This window comes from Botryllus schlosseri, chromosome 7 (genome assembly GCF_051294905.1).
Source record: "Botryllus schlosseri isolate E-star chromosome 7, Bs_hap1, whole genome shotgun sequence".
Taxonomy (NCBI): domain Eukaryota; kingdom Metazoa; phylum Chordata; class Ascidiacea; order Stolidobranchia; family Styelidae; genus Botryllus; species Botryllus schlosseri.
In genome coordinates, this window is record NC_137242.1 from 10,144,225 (window position 1) to 10,163,040 (window position 18,816).

General features: G+C 39.4%; 1 protein-coding gene and 1 long non-coding RNA gene across 2 annotated transcripts; one reads left to right on the forward strand and one right to left on the reverse strand.

Annotated features, from left to right (window-relative positions):
- Nucleotides 1–4,864: 4,864 nt before the first annotated feature.
- Nucleotides 4,865–8,137, forward strand: LOC145443525 (uncharacterized). The gene is made up of 3 exons (XR_013916450.1): nt 4,865–6,117; nt 7,533–7,759; nt 8,038–8,137. It is a non-coding gene; the product is annotated as an uncharacterized LOC145443525 (long non-coding RNA).
- Nucleotides 8,138–15,027: 6,890 nt separating this feature from the next.
- LOC145443683 (uncharacterized) lies at nt 15,028–18,645 on the reverse strand. The gene is made up of 5 exons (XM_080321623.1): nt 18,435–18,645; nt 18,071–18,233; nt 17,723–17,783; nt 16,788–16,941; nt 15,028–15,171 (listed from the first exon to the last, which is right to left on the reverse strand). Exons 2-5 carry the CDS (start codon nt 18,071–18,073, stop codon nt 15,063–15,065), a joined length of 327 nt encoding a protein of 108 aa, XP_080177749.1. The 5' UTR covers nt 18,074–18,233; nt 18,435–18,645; the 3' UTR covers nt 15,028–15,062.
- Nucleotides 18,646–18,816: the final 171 nt, after the last annotated feature.

Consider the following 18,816-nt stretch of genomic DNA (forward strand, 5'->3'; position numbering starts at 1 on the left):
ATGCAAACATATGATTAACGATGGCACGCAAAATTGTTCATTGTGGCACAGCTCGAATTATTCACTATGCATAAAAGATTGCCTTTCTAAATATCCTTCTTTTTTCATATTTTATCAGTTTTTATAACATGTTCTCTCTAATAACCTAATATGTATGAATCATTCAAACACGACATATATCCTATCATGTAAAATTAATATGTAGATATAACAATCGAAATGTTGCTCTTGTGTATGAGTCAGCAACTAATACAGAGATGTGTCTTACTAATTTTCTTATTACACACTGTGCTGATTACAAGCACACACACTCTCACTACTAATAGGCATTGGTCAAAAATGAAATTTAGGTAGTAGTCAAATAGCATATGCCTAGCCTGCATGCACTTAGTCAAGTATGCAAGGACTAGGACTTGCAGTCTTTCGTAATCATTTGTTCGACCCAAGCAGCTAAGCTACACTACAAATATTTTTTTAATTTTGTCAAGTGGGAAGGAGCGTTTATGATTATATTTACATCAATTTTACAACCAAACGATATATTTGCTCTGTCACATTATCATGGTATAATTTCAAAAATTGCATCAATTTGTGACTGTGTCGCGAAGATGCATATTGTTTCTTTCTTCCTCTACGCAACTGAATTGTAATTTGCAAATAATGTCCAATTCTATCTATGTAAGGGGTGGCCAGCCTTCACGGCCAAAGGGCCATATGAAATTTACGAACCATTGCGCGGGCACCTTGAATGTTGATAACCTTTTTTAGTCATCCGATAGGAACGAACCGAATTAGGTAACATTGAAAACAAGACTCACATGACTACGCATTAAAATTGATAACAATTATGTCATGAAAACTCCGTGTGGAACTGTACAGTGTGCACTGTGAAGTCATGCCCTGGTCGCGCGAAACACGAAAGCTTTTCAAATATAATGAATGAGATCGATCAATAAATATATTACTTGTATATATTGGCGGTCGCCTCTGTATAGCAATAGGATCATTTGGCTGGCACAGAATTATTTGGTGTTTTAGACATAGCAATATCGACGGTTTCGGTGAACATGCCTCTGCCATTTTATGCAAATGTTTAATCGCCGACGATCGCGATTCGAGCGCCCAAGCGAAGTCGCATGTTGGACGCAGAGGTGGTCAGTCACCGTCGCTACTCAAGTAGAAGTAGAAGTAACGACGGAATTTCTACTCAAGTAGAAGTAGGAGTGGTGGTTCACAAGTAAGTAAGTAGGTATTCTACGTCTATTTTTGCCTACAAAACTGAAAACTGTCTAGTAGAATTAGAAGTAGTCTAAAATCATACCTACTTAAAAAGTAGTGGGAGTAGGAAAAATCTACTTCAAGTACTTCAAAAAGTAGAAGTACTTCGTTACTGACCACATCTGGTTGGATGACACGTTATCTCCTAATTGCGAGTATAGTTGGACTCAATTCTGTAAATTACGCGTATTTTTAATTTCCAGGATGGTTTCCAATACTAAATGCAGGAAATGTGACAACAAATCATGCGAAGTGCTAAGAAAAATTTCAAGTCAAATAAATCTGCTGCGGAATATTCTACTTTATGGTCAAATACGAAGTTCTGCGATAAATGTGGCTCGCCCCTGGTTACGCCAATGCCTCGGAATCTCGGAACTGATGTTTTAGACACCATCAAATTTCGCGGTCAGGCTAATCAAATTCTGGTTGGCCTTGCAATTTTATCTGATGTTATGCCTAATTTCCAGAATTACCTCGCAGGCCACACAAAACCTTCTCGCGGGCCACATTTGGCCTGTGGGGCACGGTTTGGTCGCCCCTGATCTGTAACGTTACTAATAACAGTGATTGATGGTACATAAAAATCATATTATAATTGATATTAGTAATTTAAAGATACCTTTGAAAGCAATTGTGTTCATGATAAAGAAGTTGGAGTCGGAGTCGGAGTCGAAGTCAGGGTCATTTTCTCGAAATCCGACTCCGACTCCCACCACTACAGTTTTCACAACTCCGACTCCGACTCCATCAAGCGAAAATTAGCCAAACCCCGACTCCAACTCCACAGCCCTGATCAATACTATCATTTACATCCCATGATGTGGACGACTGCTTATTCTGTCAAAAATTGACACCTCCTGGGATGCATCCATATGAATCAAGCTCTCTACACCTTCTGCATAGATCCATTTGCAGCTTTTGACAGTCCATGCGAACGAAATACGATCATTTCACAACTATACTTGCTTAAGTAGATTTAAAGTCAGTCAATTCTACTTCTACTTCAAGTAGTTTTAGGTTGCTTATGAAAAAGTACTTCTACTTCTACTTGACTAGCTTTCTTGTCTACTTTGACCACCTCTGTTTACTGTTGTTTAGCAGATTGCAAAGGAAATAAAAAATTCGTGTTCCAATATTTAGGTATAAATACGCAATTTACCATCAGATTTGATAACTCCTCTATTTCTTCATGATAGTTGCAAACTATGTTTCAAATCGAACTCTCATTGTCAGGCAGGGCATATCAGTTATCCTTCCGTTGCGATGATCCGAAAAGTTCCGGACTGCTTTACGGTTATTATAGGTTGTAAGACGATTTCGCTCGGACACAGTAATGCGCTGACACAGCTCTATTTCAACTGCTGACGCGAAGGAGTACTATGCACGTTATCAGTGTCAGTCACTGATAACGGAATTCACATGAGGTCGAAATGCTTATCGTAGTGCGATTTCGCAAGCTTTTAAAAATGTGTTCCAAATATTTCCATTGCATTATACAGTTGTCGTTCCTCGTCGGTCGGGATTCACATGTTTGAGGAGTGGCATCGTCTTGATATTATTAGTAGAAGTATAGCGGAACTGTACTGTAAAAGCGTGACATAATCGCGTTGTGAAGTGGCAGTGGACGTGGAAGTGACTGCATACCCGTCCCGATCAAGGTATATAACTAGGTATATATTCCCGTCGGATGTAATACGTATATTTACGGGTTGTAATAGCCTACGGATTACTTACCATGCAAGAATTTGTAGCGTTGGATGAGAGTGAGAGGCTAGAATTTTTATGATTTGGTCATTTAGTGACGGGGTTACTAATTGGGTAGAAGAGAGGACGTTTCAAGTGAAAATTCACCATAATGGCTGCACGATTTGTCGAGAAATCTACGGTGACAATCAAATCAAGAACACCATCATAATATAATGCGATACTATTTCTGGAGTGCCGCATGCTTCGGAATTCGGGGTTTCCGAGCATTTGGTGCGATATAAATGTGAGCTCAGGGGAGAATGACGGTATCATGAGGGGGATAAAATACGGTCGTGTAGCCGAATCCATGCTTGAGGCGGGTGAACGAAAATGGATTACAAAAATTGTTTATAGTAGGAACCACTGGTATCGACTTGGTACTGAGTTAGTAGTCACTGATCCACTTAGACTTCTGCATTGATGGCAGATAAGTGCATTGACGTCTATTGGAGGGATAAGGTAACACACATCTGTCGTTTTCTATATTGCTTGCATTGCCTGTTTGCCCGCGCATTCGTTCCCAGGTATAGCCTATTCCCGCGTGCCCGGTTATCCATACAAATCTTACGCTGCTATAATACCTAGATCCACAAGCGAAAACGCGCGAATTTATTCGCTGATTGAATCTGTCCTAATTTTTACTCAGTTATAACTCTGATCCCGTTATCATGACATTGGACATGGACAAGCATCATACATAGGGTTGTATTTAAAACAAACATGTTTAAAACAAGACCCTTGGTTAAAACATGTTTTTTATTATTGTTTTTTTTTTTCTTCTAAGCCATGACATCACGCATATTAAATTGTGACGTTATAGGGGATTGATATTCACAATTGAAGCTCTAGGGTAAATATGGCTCCTTTGACGAAATAGGCTTCCAACCCCTGTCATATACAGACCAAAAATATCTTTAACCAGGACTACATCGTCCAGCACAATTTTTACGGTCGGCGGTCATCATCATCAGAAAATTCATTCCGCACCAATGATCAATATCTACAAACTATAGTTGTTGAACCGACTACTTCGAGGGTTCCAACCATCTCATATCGTATACATCGGCTATATCGGGTAGTAATCGTCGTCCGTAAGCTCTTACAACATGTTTTTGGAAAGTATTTACACAATTATGGCATAATTACACAGCTTAAAAAAACACAAATTAAAAAAAGGTCCTGGCTTAAAACACTGTTTAAAACACGTTTCAAAAAAATTGTTTTGCTCAGCCATTTGTTTTAAATGCAACCCTATTTATAGACCTCATATAATATTCAAGCTGTGATGTTTTCGAATAGTTCGTTCACTGTAAAAAATAAACATGGATTTTATCATGGAAATGACATGACTTCCTCTTTCTCATGTTAATTCCATGAAAACACCGACATGGTTTTAAAATCTCATGTTGACATGACAAAAACTTCCATGATGGGACATGATGGGAGCCATGTCTATGGTTATCAAGTAAGAGTATCACGTTGAGCTTTAGTGATATCATCATAATTATCATCATCATCGTCACTGAGAGAGAGGAAGAGAGAGAGAGAGACAGAGAGAGAGAGAGAGAGAGAGGGAGAGAGAAAGAGAGGAGGGAGAGAAGGAGAGAGAGGAGATAGAGATAGAGAATAGAGCAGAAAGAATAGTGGGGAGAGAACGAAGGGAATGAGAGCATATATAAAGGAGAGAGAGAAAGAGAGAGGGGAGGGAGAGGGGAGGGGAGGAGAGAGATAGGGGAGAGAGAGTGGGGGAGAGATAGAGAATAGAGCAGAAAGAAGAAAGGGGGAGAAAGAAGGGAAAGGGAGCATAGAGAAAGGAGAGCGAGAGAGAGAGAGAGGGGGGAGGGGAGGGGAGGGGAGGAGAGAGATAGGGGAGAGAGAGGGGGGAGAGAGAGAAATCAGACTTATTCTCGTTTTCACCATTGAGATGCTTTGACGATTGAAATGCGATAACCATGCTATCCCTGAATGCTGAACGTTGAGCCGGATAGCCACGGATACCAGTTTCTTAGTCTTTGGTCTGACATGGCCGGGAATTGATCATATGACCTACCGATCAAGAAGCAGGACGCTTTACCATTTCACTATATCGCTATTTCAGCTGAGTGACAAGTAAACATCGTTACATCCTCACAGGATATATTGCAATACACAAACATCGTGATTCGTACATAGCTACATCATCGCACGCAAACATAGCCGTTCGGTTACGGAGCCATATTGACTCAATATTATCTGGTTACAAAACCAGTCATGCGTACAGTATAGACGTAGCGCTCAATTCAAAAGGATTGCAAAAAAGAGGAAGTTTGATGGAGTCGGTCATTTCATAGGTTGTTTTGTGAAAGTTGCAAAGTTTATGGCTTGTTGCTGTATTAAGCCGTGGATTGGATGGTAAGTATTGATGTATTTATTGTTCCTGTCTTCGTTGTAATATATCCGCCGAATCTGCAATGCGTCACTGGGTATAGTCGAACCTGAAGCAACTTAGTCGTATTCAGTCAGATACCGGCATATAGCGGGAACTGCCAAACGGCTGCAAATAGTGATCAAAGTTTACTGCGTATGCATTTGTATGTAGTTGTAGATCATGTGGTAGTTGGTAATGCGTTAGTAGTCCTAGACGTTTCACAAGCTTCCTTGCTTTTATTTTGTACCGTACTGGCAATGTTAAAGTGAAGTATTTATCCAAGTGGAGGAATATTCATCCTGAGGTGATTGAAAAAACTTCAGCTTTAAAAAATATGGGATATCATGCTATACTCGAGCCTTTGATTCAAGATTTGAAAACCCTAGAAACATAAGAACCTGATGTAAACTTGTATTTTACAGATATACATACTGCAGTTGTTTGTAATGTTACTCCTGTGATATTTGTGACATTGAAAATGAGGCTGCTGGAGATCATGAACGACTGAACGGGTGATTACAGTGGATCACAGATCTGAGATAGCTGAAACTGTGAGAACTGTATTTCGGAGTAATATCGGGGACAGTATATTCAACTTCTATATTACGACGAGGCATTTGCCTCGTATGATCTCTCGACAATTCAAGATAAAGGAGTAATACGACTAATCTTGACAGACGATGAAAGTAAGTAATTATTACCACACATAAATTGGTAGGCTATACTATACTAGAATTACACTCTTAACGCATATTCGAAGAGTTGTTTCGGGGTTCCGAACGACACTGATTCCAAATATGACCTTGGTGTTTTCAAATTTTCTCTGGTTTTGGTGATATCCCATGGGGTTATTTTGACGAACGTCACATTTTCACTGTATGGTCCAGATAAAAAAAACGGCTAAGAAATTAAATCTACTTGTTATACTGAACACTGTATTAAATCAAAATGCAGTAAAATAATTATATTTAGGGTAATTGGATTTACCGTAATTTTCCAAGTATAGTACGCCCCTATGTATAATACGCACCCCTAAAATAGTATGTAAATTCTGGGGAAAAGCCTGTACCCATGTATAGTACGCACCCTGCATTTCAGTACATGAATAGTTCCGATTTCGTATACTATGTCATTCTGTTTTGCGATGTCACTCTTGAACAATCATTACACAGCGATCGCTAATCATTATACAAATAGCGGGATTGTCTTTGAACGATAGTAGATAGCAGCCAAAGCCTTCGAGGCGGGCGGCGCGATAGTTCAGGCTAGCGACACAGCATCTTGAGCACGAGAAGACCTTTTACAGATGCGATTGCTAATCATTATAAAATTAACGGTATTGTGTCTAAACGATAGTAGATAGCAGCCAAAGCCTGCGACGCCGGCAGCGAGTTAGTTTAGGCCAACGAAGCGACATCTTGCGCACGATGCCTATTATAGATGCGATTGCGCCTAGGCTAACGGTTATGTCATGCGCAACAGGTCTGTTGGAGATGCGACTGATTACGCAAGCGATTATATCTTGCGCACATGGCCTCTTGTGTATGTATAAATTGCGTATGCGATTGTTCGGGCCGGTCGTTGACGCGATGAATTGGCGAGAATTGTCGCGCACGAGTGTCTATTAGTGACCGAATTTTGCTCGCGTACAAACGGCAAACCAACTCAGCAGGAGATCGCGTGCTTTTGCACACGACTCTCGTTAATTGGATACACGCGTCGCTTCCCACTTATTACTACGCGCGATGGCTGAAAGTGATGCGCGATTGGAAACAAACATGAAGAATGAAGATAGGTGTGATTTCAAGTTTTTTATCGAGGGAGATTTTTTTCAAGCGCGTTGTTCCAATGTATAATACGCACCCCCCGATTTTAGGGCAAAAAATCGTGAAAATTTTGCGCATTATACATGGAAAATTACGGTATCATAATTGGAGTTTTTTATAGATTATTTCTCAAGAGACCACATCATATTTAGAGTGGTGCCCCTTTAATTTCAACCTTGCAATCGATTTCTTACAAGCACGTTGCTATTTTTGCGCTGAAGAGATATTTCCATGGCTAAGCCAAGTATTATTGTGACTCTTCTATACTTGTGCAGAGAAAGCTGTTTGCAAAGTCAACACATCTACCCTTCCGAAGACGAACTTAGCGTCGACGAGCATCAAAAGGCAATAAATCAGAGTGGAAATAGAGGGTGCCAGATGAAGAGATGCTGCAAGATCGAATGAGAAGAACTTTTAAATCAGGCCGCGACAGTGTCGTAAATGGAACATCAGCAAGAATACTGATGGAGAATGAAGATCAGTTTGGACCCATGCTCCCTTGGTAGGTACAATCTAACGCAGTGGTTTCAAACACAACATTGCCGTGATCGAGTCAACCTGCGACTTTGCAACAAACTCACAAAGTGTTCGTTTTACAGAATGCTATGATAGTACAAAACAAACTACATATATATATTCCTGAAATAATTTACGATAGTTGTGACATATCCTCGACCACAAGCCCGACCTGTGCTTAAATTGAGACTACTGATAGTACTAAAGGCTCCTGCAGACAAACTTAATTAATTAGCTATGATGTAAATCTGTCACAATGTTCAGATTTTGGAAGAAGTGAAAATATGTTGCCTGAATCAAGCCTGTTTGGATGTTGACTTGACCTCAAAGATTTTGGAAAAGACTTGGAGCTCAGCACTCAGTCCTCCTGCAACCGCAAGAAATTCCGATAGAAATTCAAAAAGTTATGGGTAAGTAAGATACTTTCGCAAATTTAGGTAGTTGGCGGTCAATATCTGTCGAGTAGTTCTAGTCGCGGATTGTGAAAAATGATTATATAGTTCAAATTTTAGTTGCGGGTTTCGGGAAGTGAGTAATTCTTGTTCCAGCTTCGCAGTTGTGTAGGTGCTCAATAACTGAAAAACACATGTCATCGCGAGGGTGGGTTGAAATCGAATAGCCTACCCGAGTGATTCCACAGATCTAGTTGGTTCAGGGATGGGCAATTATTTTTCTCTGCAGGCCACTTCAGTAATAGAAAGTAAGTTGGCGTGCCGAGCCAAACCAACATGTTCAGCTATATTCTCCAGTGTATTGATTTTATTTATAAATGGAAAGCAGTGAATTACATTTTTAATAAATACGTCTCCGTGGATGTGTTGATATTAGATAGCCTAATGAGAAAAGTACGGTTAATTAGCGAAATGAAAATTTATATTTATTTTCCCTCCTAATTCAAGATAATGTTTAACATGATACATTTTGAATTCTCTGTAATCCGGGTTTTTATATCAATACATTAAAAGGTAAGCTATATCTTAACAGTGCGACTTGATGAAATTGACATATATATATATCGGTTTCGGCCGACATGTGGCGGTACTTTTGGTCAAGATTTCCTCGCCGTTGAGCTTTTTTGCAGCTCACTTCGCAGAGTCACATGTTAGCCGAAACGTCATTGTCAACGTCTTGGTGTGTCCTGACGCGCTAACGGCCGACGCCGAAATGCTGATCTCTATAAATTAGCTGTTCTTGCTGGTAGAGTGGTACCCATATTATTATCAAAACATCTAGTCACTAAATATCGCGCGAAGAAAATTTGAATTAAATTTCATAAATTATAGGATTTATGTTCATTTACAAAGTAATTTTTGGTGCTTCGAGCTCGGGCCCTCTCCATTTGAGGGGTCTGGGATGCGGCAGTTGCGGCCCTGTGTTTAGTGCTCCATACCTTCTTTGCATTTCAGCTTTCGACATTCTTTTTATGATATGTCCATTCACCCTTTATGTATGATGACGTCTCAGTCAAAACGCGCACTGACAATGGCAACAAAGAAGGTTTGAACCAAACTATACGGAAGGAGTAACTTATTGTAACTTATTGTTACGACTTTGCTACATTGACTTGATTTTAAATCTGGATTACGCATACAAGCTTGGGAGGGACGTACGCTATGTTATCGCGATACATTATTGAGCAGGTTTCAAAGTAAATCAATTTCCGTTCCAGCTCAGTTTATCCAGCTTATGGTTTTATTCAGCAATATTCAAAAGTAGGTTTTATGTTTTTAATTCCAAAAAATGGCCACACGTGCTTCTCAAAATAGCGGGGCTCACTTTGCCCATGGCTGAGTTCGATGTATTATAGTTCGTTAGTTGCGGATTTATAAAGGTCATTACTTGGTAGGATATTATAGAAATAGGGTATTTCAAGTTGCCGATTTTAAAAACTGTCTGGTTCCTAAGGCAATGTTGAAATTTGCATATTTTTTGCCACGCCCATATTCGCAGTTCACACTACACAAACAGTAACTGCATTCATTTAATTTTTGTAACTGCATTTATTTAATTTTTAAACCGTTTTTTTCTCGAATGTTCCACTTGAGCTGATCTCTCACTTCTCATTCAGGTAATCAGAAATTGGACTGGGTGGTCGGCATACCCACCATTTTCAATGAATGCTTCGACACCTTCCTGATTGTGGATAAGGTGAGTTGTTGATAATGGCCAAAACTGGTTTGCTCAATAATACTACAAGACAATACTACAATAATAATATTAATAGTTAATTCAGATTCAAGTGCTCGAATCATTATGCCCAGCCCTACAAACAATGTGAGTTTAGTGTGCGCCATTGCCTCGCGGGAAAACCAGTCAAAAACCATTGATATTGTTAGTTGTGATTTAGTTCGTAAGCTCCTGATTTTAAAAGATTGCTAGTACTAGTTCTAGTATCAAATTTTAAAAAGTTCTAGGTATAGTTGTAAGTTATAGTTATATTTGTGGATTTTGAAAATTGAGTAATTTTAGTTACAATTCTCGTTTTGAATTTTATAAGGTGATTGATTAGTCCTAGTTTTAGTTTTACTTGCGGATTTGAAAAAGCGAGTAGTTCTGTTTTCGGAATTCCCAGAAAAGACACGAACAACCTTTGGCCGGGTCGCAATCACCAAAGTTGAACTCCGTCACCAAAATACAAGTTTTCAAATCCTGGATTAACCGCCCATCCGTGCAATAATCCATCCATTTATTAATAATTGGATAATCGTAGGTCGTAGCATCAAATAGTATAGTGGTGCAGAGGTAAAGGAATGGAAGACTGTGTATGTGTGCATACTTGATATTGTCAAGTGAAAAGTAGATTTTGTACATACCGAGACAATCCATAGACAAGGTCATTGTAATGAGGTGCTAATAGATTTTTGTCATCTTAACTGGCTGTGATTGATACAACTTTAAACCACCTTGGAAACTATTCATATGTATTCTATCAACCCGTGTACCTTGAATAGTGCATGCATGGTAATGACATTTATATTCAATATAGGATCCGAAGAATGTCAACCCGACGATGAAGTGCGATACTCTTCAGAAAAAGTGGACAATCCATTTCGTTTGGGAATCTGTCGATGGACTAATGAATTTCCATCATACGCAGTGGCGACATATTGCGTTTTCAACATGAAGGTTGCGCCAGCGTCAGCGAGTTCATTGAACTTTTCGCAGATTTTTTTGCAAACATTCCAGATGTCAAATACAGCTAAATACATCTAACCACAGGGTATGTGTACATTAATAGAGGTGAAAGGTCAATTTGAAGCATTATTAGGACATGGGTAGGGACATGGATGTCAACAGGTCTACATGGATGTCGACAAGTTATCATGGGCCTTTTCCATGTCAACATGACTCAGGTGGGACCAGGTCTAGACTATGGGTACACCCATGATTATTTTTTACAGTGTTGATGCTGTGCAAAAAAAGTTCGGGAAACACAGATGTACAATGATCTAAAATAAAGTAGTGTACTTACTCGACAAAATACGAGAATAGGCAAATAAAGAACTCGGATAAATTCTTGATTGCGTAAGTAGCAGATGGCCGCATTTATTCTACATGAGAAACAGCAACCGCGTGCTCTAGATTCCGTGATATCGCCTAAAGGTTGCTGGATTAAATGAATACGGGAAACCAAATAAGAATTAAATAATAATGGATTGGACCGGGACCTATACGAAACCTGTTTTTTTTTCAAATCAATCATTCTTTATTTTGCAAAACCTATATATAGAGACGACCAAAGATCAGAGCGTGTCGAATTATGGTCCGAAAATTCAACCCCGAAGGGGACAAATGAGATTTCAGCCAGATTGTGACCTGATAATAGATCAAGTTCTACCAGGATTCACTAGCAGTATCATTTGAATGAGTTATTGTACGAATTTGAAATATGCTGGATAGGGTTGCATTTAAAACAAACGGTGTTTTAAAACACTTTGTTCAAAACATGTTTTAAACTGTGTTTTAAACAATTGCCTTTTGAAAAAAAATTGTGTATATTTTCAAACGTTGTCTAATTATGCCATAATTGTGTAAATACGTCCTAAAAACCATGTAACATGAGCCTACGGACGATTTGCACCCAAAATAGTCGACGTATACGATGTGGGGTGGCTGAAACCCTCAGAATCGTCGTCGGCTCAGCAGCTTTTGCAAGTAGATATTGATGATTGGTACGGAATGGATGTTCTGGTGATGGTGAACGCCGACCATAAAAATGCTGCATAACGATGTAGTCCTGATTAAAGATATTTTTGGTCTGTTTATAACAGTGATCGGGATTGTGGCGAGATAGCGCAGTGGTATAATCCGCGGCAGCAACACCAAAGGGTGCGGGTTCGAGTCCGACCGAGGTCGACTTCCTAATTCCGATACCTAGGCTCCTCCTCGCCACCTTATCCGCGTCAGCGGTGTCTTACAAAAAGCCTATAGAGGTGGGGCGTGCTATCAGTCGGCAGTTACGGAAAATAACAAGAATATCGGCCTGGTGTACATGACCATAGTAGTCTACGAACACCATGAATCCCCCAAAACAAAAACAAAAACAAAAAAATAAAAAACAGTGATCGGAGTCCCTTTTCGTCGAAGGAGCCGTATTTGCCCTACATTTTCATTTATCATTGTTATTTCATTATGACGTCACAATTGAATGTTCGTGACGTCATTTCTAACAACAACAAAAAACATGTTTTAAACAAGGGCCTTGTTTTAAACATGTTTGTTTTAAACTAATTTTTGTTTTAAATGCAACCCTAATGCTGTGCTGGCCCTGTCCGAGCGCGACAATTTTATTACGTTGAACCGCAACCCGTCGAAGTCCGAACCGAACTCGAAAATCCTTAAGGGAATGTTCCCCGGATAGAATGCCCCCACATATTTCACGCCTTAGTTCGCGACTATTTCAGCCAAACGTATGAAGCATTCTGGGTAATATTGCTTCCACAAAAGTTATTCAATTCCAATCACCCTACATCTGTCTGAAAACCAACAGCAGAACTAGATATTCGCAGCCATATTGGAACAATATTATGGACAATCGAACCAGTTCGTGCCTTAACCGGAGACATGAAATCAAACGAACGATTCGGTTTTGAGCATTTTATGTATTACACAGCAGCTGACATTTACAATGTTCGACCATATAATGGTCTTGATAAAATTATCCAGTCTGGTCGGAATGTGCGTACGTGACAAATCCAAGGCCGTCAAGTCCGGCATTATGTAACTCAACATGAGGAGGTGCGGTGAAGGTTGCAGCTCGTATTTCGTATGCAAAATCACGGCCTCAGGGTAACCTGACGTAAGCAATTCCTATGGATCAGCTTTTACGCGGTGTCTGCCGACGCTTTCAAAACTTTTTCCGGCGAAACTTGATTATAGACTTGGCAACGTGAAGGATTTATTTCTTATATCTGGAGATAATCATACTGAATTATCAAACCCAAAAGCAGGAGATCAGCGGTGAAGTTAGCCACAGGAAAGTGATATGGACACGTCGATTGCCTTGGTGATGTTACATAAAACATTGAATATATAGCAGCAGTTCAGCATCCTATTCCAATGCCGGTCAGTTTCTAATCGTTGATAGCAGTATGTCATATATGGTGATAGGAAAAGAGATAACGCGAAGTCCTGGCCATATACTTATGCCCAACTACCCCTATATTGCTATAAACAGCACCGTGGTGTTGCAAAAAAAGAAGTGTTAGGCATATGCAATTCCGTACCGGCGTGTTGAGTTGACTGTTAATACTATAACCGATTACATTATTATTTGTCCGGTCAGTGCAAATGGAAATCTGAAAGCGAATGGCGAAAATGTTTCTTCGCGGGATTTTATTAGAGGGCATATCCAATATACATTACTGTTGGTGGTGATGTTCCTCGACTTCGTATCCATGTACTGCAGTCTGCAGTTTTCACGTAAGTTCAATCAATCAATCAGGTTTATTAATATTTTCATCGTTTCAAAACATCACAAGACTGCGATGCATTGAAAAGATAGGAAGGTGTCGAAACAAATTGAAGTAGCCTTTAAGATCAGACACCCACCTTAGCCTAGGCGTAGTAAAGAAGAGGCATGCACATTGCACACTGAATGAAAAGTAATGCAGAGAATATAAGACGCAAGCAACAAAATGAGTTGATGCACATGGAATCTATATTTCACAACAACAGATAGGCTATATGACATTTGGTGTGCGTTTGCTTCATAATAACTAACCTCTAGTCAAGTGCAAATGATTTTTCGCTCTCATATGTTCTTCATTTGCGGCTTCACCGCGTACGGTGTATTTCTGTGTTTCGTTCATGTTTGGTGATGCTTTCTATTTCAATCTTGATAACACCATCGGTACGATACTTATTCCGAGACAAGCCAACATTAAAAAGTTATTTCACATGTCGGGGACCAATGTTGCTTGCTTACATAAATATAGGTTAATTTAATATCCGAGTATTATTACATTCACCAGTATCCATTACGATTGGGAATTTAGATATGCTATATGACATCATGCTATATTGAGTAGCCTGCATAACCGATTATTGTGCTACAACACTTAATCGTGAAAGAAGGAAAGCATATCAATGACTTTATTATTGTATATGTTCACAAAACAGGTCAGCGTATCCAGGAATACTTATATTAGTGATCCGGCAACACTGTAATCATCGGTACGAAACGTTACATAAATGCTGCCTCGAATTGCCTCGGGTATGCTCTCAGTTACGTAACGTGCGTTGAGCAGGTCACGTGACTTTTTTAACATCACATGCTACTTGCGAGCAGTTGGAAGTTGCACTGTTAAAAAAATACCAGTAAATTTACTGCTCAAATAGCAGGCAGCAGTTTTACTGCCATTTGTAAATGTAATTACTGCTTCCAGAAAGTCAATTAAATTACGGTGTTATAGCAGTAAGATTTATTACTGGTTTGCTAGTAAATTTACTGACTAAATGTAAAACTAAATACTGATTCCAGTAAGATTTATTACTGGTTTGTCAGTAAATTTACTCCCTATTGTAAAACTAAAAACTGCTTCTAGACAGTCAATGAAATTACGGCTAATAACAGTAGGATTAATACTGTTTGCTAGTAAATTTACTGCTAATTTGTAAAGCTAAATACGACTCTTTGGCGCACTTCGGAATCACGGCACAATCACAGTAATAGTATGCCCGATTTGCTGGTAAATCCACATACAATTTCCTCGACTCCTAGACCGGGTCATAAACCAACACACTAATCATCAATTAATGATGCAGCGTCGAAGCATTTATTGATGTATTCATGGAGCTTTTTTCAGCAACTTTGCAAACTTTATCACTTTAGGGTGAACGTCAGTTTTTCTTCTTTTAGATGTCTTTGAGCCCTGCTCTGCGATCCCAGCAAAGTACCTATAAATGAAATAGGCTAGATATTACCAACAGGCACAAAGAATCAAAACGATTGCCAGCTGATAGTAATAGTGTATTCTAGTACAATTAATGTCAGGGGTGGCCAACCTTTTCCGCCGAAGGGCCGCATAAGATTTTCAAACCATTGCGCAGGCCATTTCAATATTGATAACCTTTTAGTAGTCGTCCAATTAAGAGCGAACCGGATTGGGTAACGGCAAAAACGAGACTTATATTACAGCTCATCAAAATCGATAACAATTATGTTATTAAAATCCAGAATACATAGCCGCGCCAAGCGCAAAAATTATTCAAAGTTAATGAATGAATTCGGTCAATAATGATGGCACTTGAAATATTGTGGGTCGCCTCTGTATAGAGCTAGGCCAGGGCTGGCCAACCTTTTCGGCCAAAGGGCCACATTCGATTGACGAAATTATACGCGGGCCACTATCCGCACGAAGCGCGAAAAATTTCTGAAGTTCATAGGTCAATAATATTGTCACCTAACTATATTGCGGGCCTGCTGTATATCGCTGGGCTAAGTTTGCGAGGACTGGGCTATTCGGCGCATGGACATATCGATAACGAAAGCTGTGACCAACATGCGTCAATCATTTCGTGCCTAGGTTTCACGGTGGACGGTCTTACTGCGAGCGCAAACACAAGGTCGCATATGTTGAACGACACTTTGTCTTGTAATCGCGAATATAGTTAGACTCAATCTGATAAATTTGGTGTTCTTCCATTTTCACAAAAGGGCAACAATATTAAAAACAAGAAATCGAGTGACAACATTTTGCGCTAAGCTTGTAGAAAATTTTTCCCTTTGATAAGTCTATCGCAAATTATTCTGCTTTATTGTAGTGTAAGAAGATGTATCAATATGTGAATGGCTGATGGATCTGTCAATGCGTTGGAACTGATATTTTAGTCATCACATCTCAAGTATTGCGGCCAGACTAATCAAATTTTTGGTTGGCCTTGCAAGCTCAAAATCTGTGCAATCCATTTTTGATGATATTTGAAATTTCGGAAATTACCTCGCGGGCCACGGTTGGCCGGCCCTGAGCTAGGCTCATTTGGCTTGGCAAGGACTGGGTTATATTCATATTTTAGTCATCAAGATCCTGCATTTCGCAACCAGGCTGATCAATGTTTTGTTTGGCCTCGCAAGTTCACAATACATCACCTTGGTAATTAATTTTTTTAAATTAAAACTAACTTCAAGAATTACTTAGCGGGCCCCTCTAAACCTTCTCGCGGGCCACGGTTTGGTCATCCCTGATTTACGTAGACCAGGGTTGGCTAATTTAGAAAATTACACCGTGGGTCACTCTCACGGGCCCGTGATTTGGAAACTGTGAAGCACTTCTACACAAGTACTCTAGTGGTTATAGGATGCATCAATTATGTAATTGATTACTTCTACTCAAGTAGCATCAGAGACTGCTTGGGACAAGAATTAAAGATAGAAGTTGTTGTCTTGTAAAGCATATAAAGGTAGGCATAGTCGAGATCAGAACGTGTTTCGGGGAGTCCAGGTGCATAATTAGTATCAATTAAATTTAGTATAATCTGTTTCAATTGTGGTCTCACTCTCACTCATAGCTCACCTTTGCACGAACTCCAATGCAGCTGTTGCTTCTTCTGGGTACTCCATATTGAAGACATAGAAGCAGGCGAAGAAATAAGCTACTGCAGAGTAGAAGGATTCCGTCAATTTTTCGGCGATTATCAGAAACTTGTCTGTACAGTGGACGGTCGAGCCTAAAAATGCACGGGTATTGTAGTCAGATTAGCATCTTAATAAATCATATCAATTTAGAGGTGGTTGTGGTAAACCAGTGTTGGGATGACTCCAGTCAAGACTTGATTCGAGTCATCTTTTTGTAAAACTTGACTTGACTCGAGTCAATTTGTTAAAACGACTTGACTTGACGTATCAGGAATGTGGATTGACTCGTGACTCGGATCAAAATTCAGGAGTGAATTCCAAGTGATAAAGTTATCGGTGTCGATGAAAATAAATGAATCTTGCATATGTCCGGATTGTTCGCGCAACGCTGGTGTAACCAGTGACAGCTACCAATCATTCCATTATGGTGTGTTTTACAGAGCCGCCATTGTTCTCTCGCAAATAAATTGACCACAAACGAAGTGTTGGAAGCTTACAGTTTACTTTGTGGTAAACAAGTAGTAAATTAATTTATTAGCAAAATATCTGTCTCTGTTCGTACCTTGACCATTAACCAAACATATTGTTTTATTGAAAATGAATTCGACTATCGTTTATATACTCCTCAACTATTGGCGCCGACTTGAATTGTGTCATATTAGTTAGTATTAATTGGTAATGTTACTTGACTCGCGACTTGACTTGAATCGACTCGAATCACCTCCAAATTGTGATTTTTATTAGATACATTCCCGCTAACTTTCCACGCTAATTCCTAAAATTATATAGCGCATGCTGACATGAATTGGTGTAATCATAAGCATAAAATGTCACTTCCAAAACTATTGCATTGCAATCTAAACAATAACTTACCGATTGCGACCAAGAACGGATTATTTGGAGCCTCCTCCACAAAGTCTCCTTGAACACTTTCCTGAAAACAGATATGGATTGGATTATTAAGACACACCTTCATTGACATCATTTGGACTTGTTTGATTGTTGGAGTCATCTATCAAATAATGGTAAATGGCAACAAATGACTGCAATGATTCGACTACTCGAATCTGAATCAATTATTATTGTAATTATTTGAGTTGAGTAAGAGACATTTTTTCGTGTACTGAAACTATACGCGTCTCTCCACTGAAAAGTGAAAGGTAATTTATTAACGAGAATTATAAACTAACAACTATGAATAAAAGAAGGCTTTTTGCTTACCATTCGCCTGAATATTTGCGAGATTGGCTCATCAAAGTATGAACATAGTAACTAGAGCATGCCAATAGAAGCCGTGTATGATTGCGATTGAAGCATTTTGCATATTGTCGAAATTCTTTCCATTGTGGTGACAACCCTCAGTGACTTCACCTTTTTCAACGCCCTGAAGAGAGAACGGGTTCCTTTTATAAAAGATAACAGTAAGATAGCTCATAGCTGTCTGCAAACATTCACTACTCAATATTGAAATAAAACGAATTTTGAGCTTTTGTCTTCGACAGGCAATATAATAACGACCGAGTCTGGGGAGTCATGTAGTGACATAGCATTATCTATATCAAAATATAAGGATAGCTATACTTACGTTTGGATGAGGCACCATAGCTACTGTCCATCATGCGAATGATGTGTTCCTTTCCATCAACCCTACCAGTATGCTTGGAATAATGTGCAAGCATATACTGATCTTCCTTATTCTATGAAAGAAACCCTTCTGTCACACCCGCAACTGTTTGCCGAGAACAACCGCTGTATCCCGTCTGGCAATTCTTAACCTCAATCTTCCTCGCTAATCCCCTGGGAGGGATATCGAAAATCGAACAAAAGAACTATTGCTGGCTTCCCGCCTGATGAAAGTCACTCAACTATGACAATTGCGAGTTGAGTGACTTTGCGCCTGATTAGCTCCTGTTATTAAATATAAAGATGACTATAACCCTTAAAGTCGATGTATCACCATACAATCT